Source organism: Entamoeba nuttalli, assembly GCF_000257125.1.
Source record: "Entamoeba nuttalli P19 unplaced genomic scaffold asmbl_3916, whole genome shotgun sequence".
Classification (NCBI taxonomy): Eukaryota; Evosea; order Mastigamoebida; family Endamoebidae; genus Entamoeba; species Entamoeba nuttalli.
Genome location: NW_008576418.1, coordinates 1 through 3,210, shown reverse-complemented (window position 1 = coordinate 3,210; position 3,210 = coordinate 1). Strand labels below are relative to the sequence as shown.

General features: G+C 24.2%; 2 protein-coding genes across 2 annotated transcripts; both read right to left on the bottom strand.

Annotated features, from left to right (window-relative positions):
* Positions 1–844: 844 nt before the first annotated feature.
* Positions 845–1,864, bottom strand: ENU1_085990 (heat shock transcription factor, putative; the record flags this gene model as incomplete). The annotated part of the gene is made up of 1 exon (XM_008858865.1): positions 845–1,864. One exon carries the CDS (start codon positions 1,862–1,864, stop codon positions 845–847), a length of 1,020 nt encoding a protein of 339 aa, XP_008857087.1.
* Positions 1,865–2,097: 233 nt separating this feature from the next.
* On the bottom strand, positions 2,098–2,939 carry ENU1_085980 (hypothetical protein; the record flags this gene model as incomplete). Its single annotated transcript, XM_008858864.1, has 2 exons — positions 2,098–2,259; positions 2,322–2,939. 2 exons carry the CDS (start codon positions 2,937–2,939, stop codon positions 2,098–2,100), a joined length of 780 nt encoding a protein of 259 aa, XP_008857086.1.
* Between the last annotated feature and the right edge of the window lie 271 nt (positions 2,940–3,210).

Below are 3,210 nucleotides of genomic sequence, written 5' to 3'. Positions count from 1 at the left end.
AGTTGATCTGGTTTCATTTTCTTATTTATTTTTTACTTCATTATACTCATATTAATAATTCAAATTAATTATTTATACAATACACTCAATCTACTTTAAAACTAAAATCATGTTAATACTAGTTTATATCATTTGTTATTTTAATATTATTAATTAGTATAATCTCTTTGAGTTAGTATTTAAGTATATAAATTCATTTTTATGGTTATTCTCGTTGTAACAACAACTTTTATTTCTTGCCATTCATATTATTTGTTTGTGAAATACTTTTGTTATTGAAGTATTATTAAAATAACTGTCTAGTGTAAAATACAAAATAAATAATAAATAAAACAATAAACGATTAAAATACCATGTATGATATGTATTAATTTCAAATTCAAAACAAATTGAATATGATAATAAAAGTCATTCAGTTTTGTAAGTTTTATTCAAATAAGCATATTTATTTGTTTGTTGTTACAAATTATTTAGGATATAGCAATATGGTTATAACACCTTAACAGAACTAATTTATTTCAACAATAATTTATTATTTAGTATTAAATTTAATTCATTGATATTTGTTTACTAAGTTTATATTTCAGTTGAGTTATTCTAAAAAACTAATCAAAACAAGATAATTATCAATATTTAAATAAGTCTTTGTTATATTCAAAATTAAATACAACAATTTGTTTTTCTTCATCCAGTTTAATTAATTTGTTAATAAAAGAAAACAACAATAGTAGAATTAAATTATCTTTTATTCAATTCAAAACATTTTATTTTAAATGACTCTTCTTTGCCATTTCTGTTTTCAACATAATTATTCTTCAAATAAAACATAGTTATTCAAAATTATTTATTGAGTCTCTGACTCAAGTTCTTTTTCCAACTCTTTATGATCTGTTTTTGGGAGTTGTGGTATTGATTGATCAGACAGACTGAAAATAGAAAGAAGTGTTGTTATTACATTCGACAAACTTTGAACTTCCTCGTAAATTGTATTTTGATTCTGTTGTAAAGTCGTGAATGCTTTTTCCAATGAAGTAATTGATTCTTGAAGTGTCTTTAATGTTTTATTCACTTCATATTCTTGTGAAGTACAATCATCCATTCCATCATCAAATATGATATGTGTTGTTGATTGAACTTGTTTTTGAACACCAGAATTTGAAAGTTTATCACCATTATCTATTTCAGTTTTTTGATCCATGTCAATAGTTTTATCATCATTCGAACAAACATTGTTTTTGTTATCATTTTCGTTTATTAAAACTTCTTTCTTCTCAGTCAATTGTTGTGTTTTTTCTTGTTCTTCATCTCTGTTTTTGTTCATAATCTTTCTTTTTAGAGCATCAATTGCTAAACCTCCTCCTTTACTATTAGTCAAATATCTTCTCTCAATAAACAATGTTTTTGAGTCTCTTGATAATGAAGAAGAAAGAGATGGAAGTAACTCTTCTGTTTGTTCAAGAGAATTTGGTGATATTTTAAAAACTTCACTGTTGTTTTTCATTGGCTTATATTCATTTCCTTTTCTTTGTCGTTTAACTTTTTTTCTTTTGATTGTTTTAATACAAGAGAAGTTTGTTGGGTCAAATGATTCATGAACAAAACAGTCTTGACCATCAATAACTTTTTTATGAAAGTCATATCCATTCAATTGTCTAATAAAACTTTCTTGTTTAACATTTGGGAAGTGTTTTGGTAAAATATAATCAACGAACAATTGTTTGTCATACAAAAAGAATCCATGATTCTCCTTATTATACTCAACTATCTTTTTTGATTCTTTATCATTTAACATCTCAAATAGTTTGACTAGAAATGGAGAGAATTCTTGTGGAAATCCACTGATATGGTTATCTTTATTCTCCATGTTTAAACATTCTTAGTTTCTTTCTCAGAATGGATTAGATACCATTATCCAGTACTTGTTTCAATATAAATGCATTTAATTAATTTTCACTTAAAATATATCTTTTTGTTTCGTTCAATATAATTTCCATTTTATATCATTAAGAGTTATTTTCATAGACTTTATTGTTGAACAAAAAAAAGAAATGTGGTATAAAAAGAATTTATATAACTAATAGAGTTGTTATTCAATATTTAAATTAACTTAAGATATGTTTGAATTTCTCTATACGTTCTATCAAAGTATTGAAAACGTCTAAATAGGTTTAAATTTTCTTTCAAATCAATTTTATAAGAAGTGATTGAAGATTGTACTCGTTGTTCTGTGAAACTTTCTCCAAACAATAAACATAGATTCTATATGAAAATAAATACATTTGACAATAATTGATATTTTATTATAAAAGAAAAATACAAACAATTTGAACTATTGGAATAAATTCTTTAAGAAAGAAATAAACACAGGAAGATGATAATAACTTAAAATCAAACATACTAAACCTTGGAAGAAAACTAATTAAAATGATCATTAATTCTGCATTTCTCTTGATACAATCACCAACAAACACTGATGAATTATTATATTGAACAAATGATGAACAATAAGAGATACAAAAATCAATTGGATTTCCAGATTGATGCAGATAAGAAATGTATTTTTTAATTGAATTACAAACACTCTTGATTTCATTTGATGTAAATCTGTTATGACAAATTTGAAACAATTGTATAGGAGTTATTGTGAGTTTATTTTCAGAAACAACAATAAAACTACACATCATAATCAAATCTCTTGAAATGGTTAATTTGTTAAGTACATTATCAAAAAGTATTATAGCATCTAGAGCAACAATCTTATCCAATCTATATCTTTCAGTGATTGCATATATCCAGTTAACTAAATCACATCTAGCTTTCACATCTTCAGGAAGAGGTTTTGGTTGAATACAAACATCTACTAAATCCTGAATATCACTACTACTTTTTTTATCTTCTGATGATTGATGTGGTGTATCTTTAACTATTTCACTACTCATATAATCTAAAATGATTGTACAGATCCTTGTTATCCATTCTTTGTTTCTAATTTAAAAATAGCTATCACAAAAATTATAATCCAATGAACAATGACAAAAAATACAATCTGTTAAGTTATATTTTTATTTTTCGAAAATCAAAAAAATATGAAACAGAATGATTTGAGTTAATCAAATGAAACTCAAAATTACATGAAAAAGATACGCTGAAAATGGAACAAAGAAAAAAAGAACAATACGTGGCAAATAGAATAAGAAAAATGGGAGAATG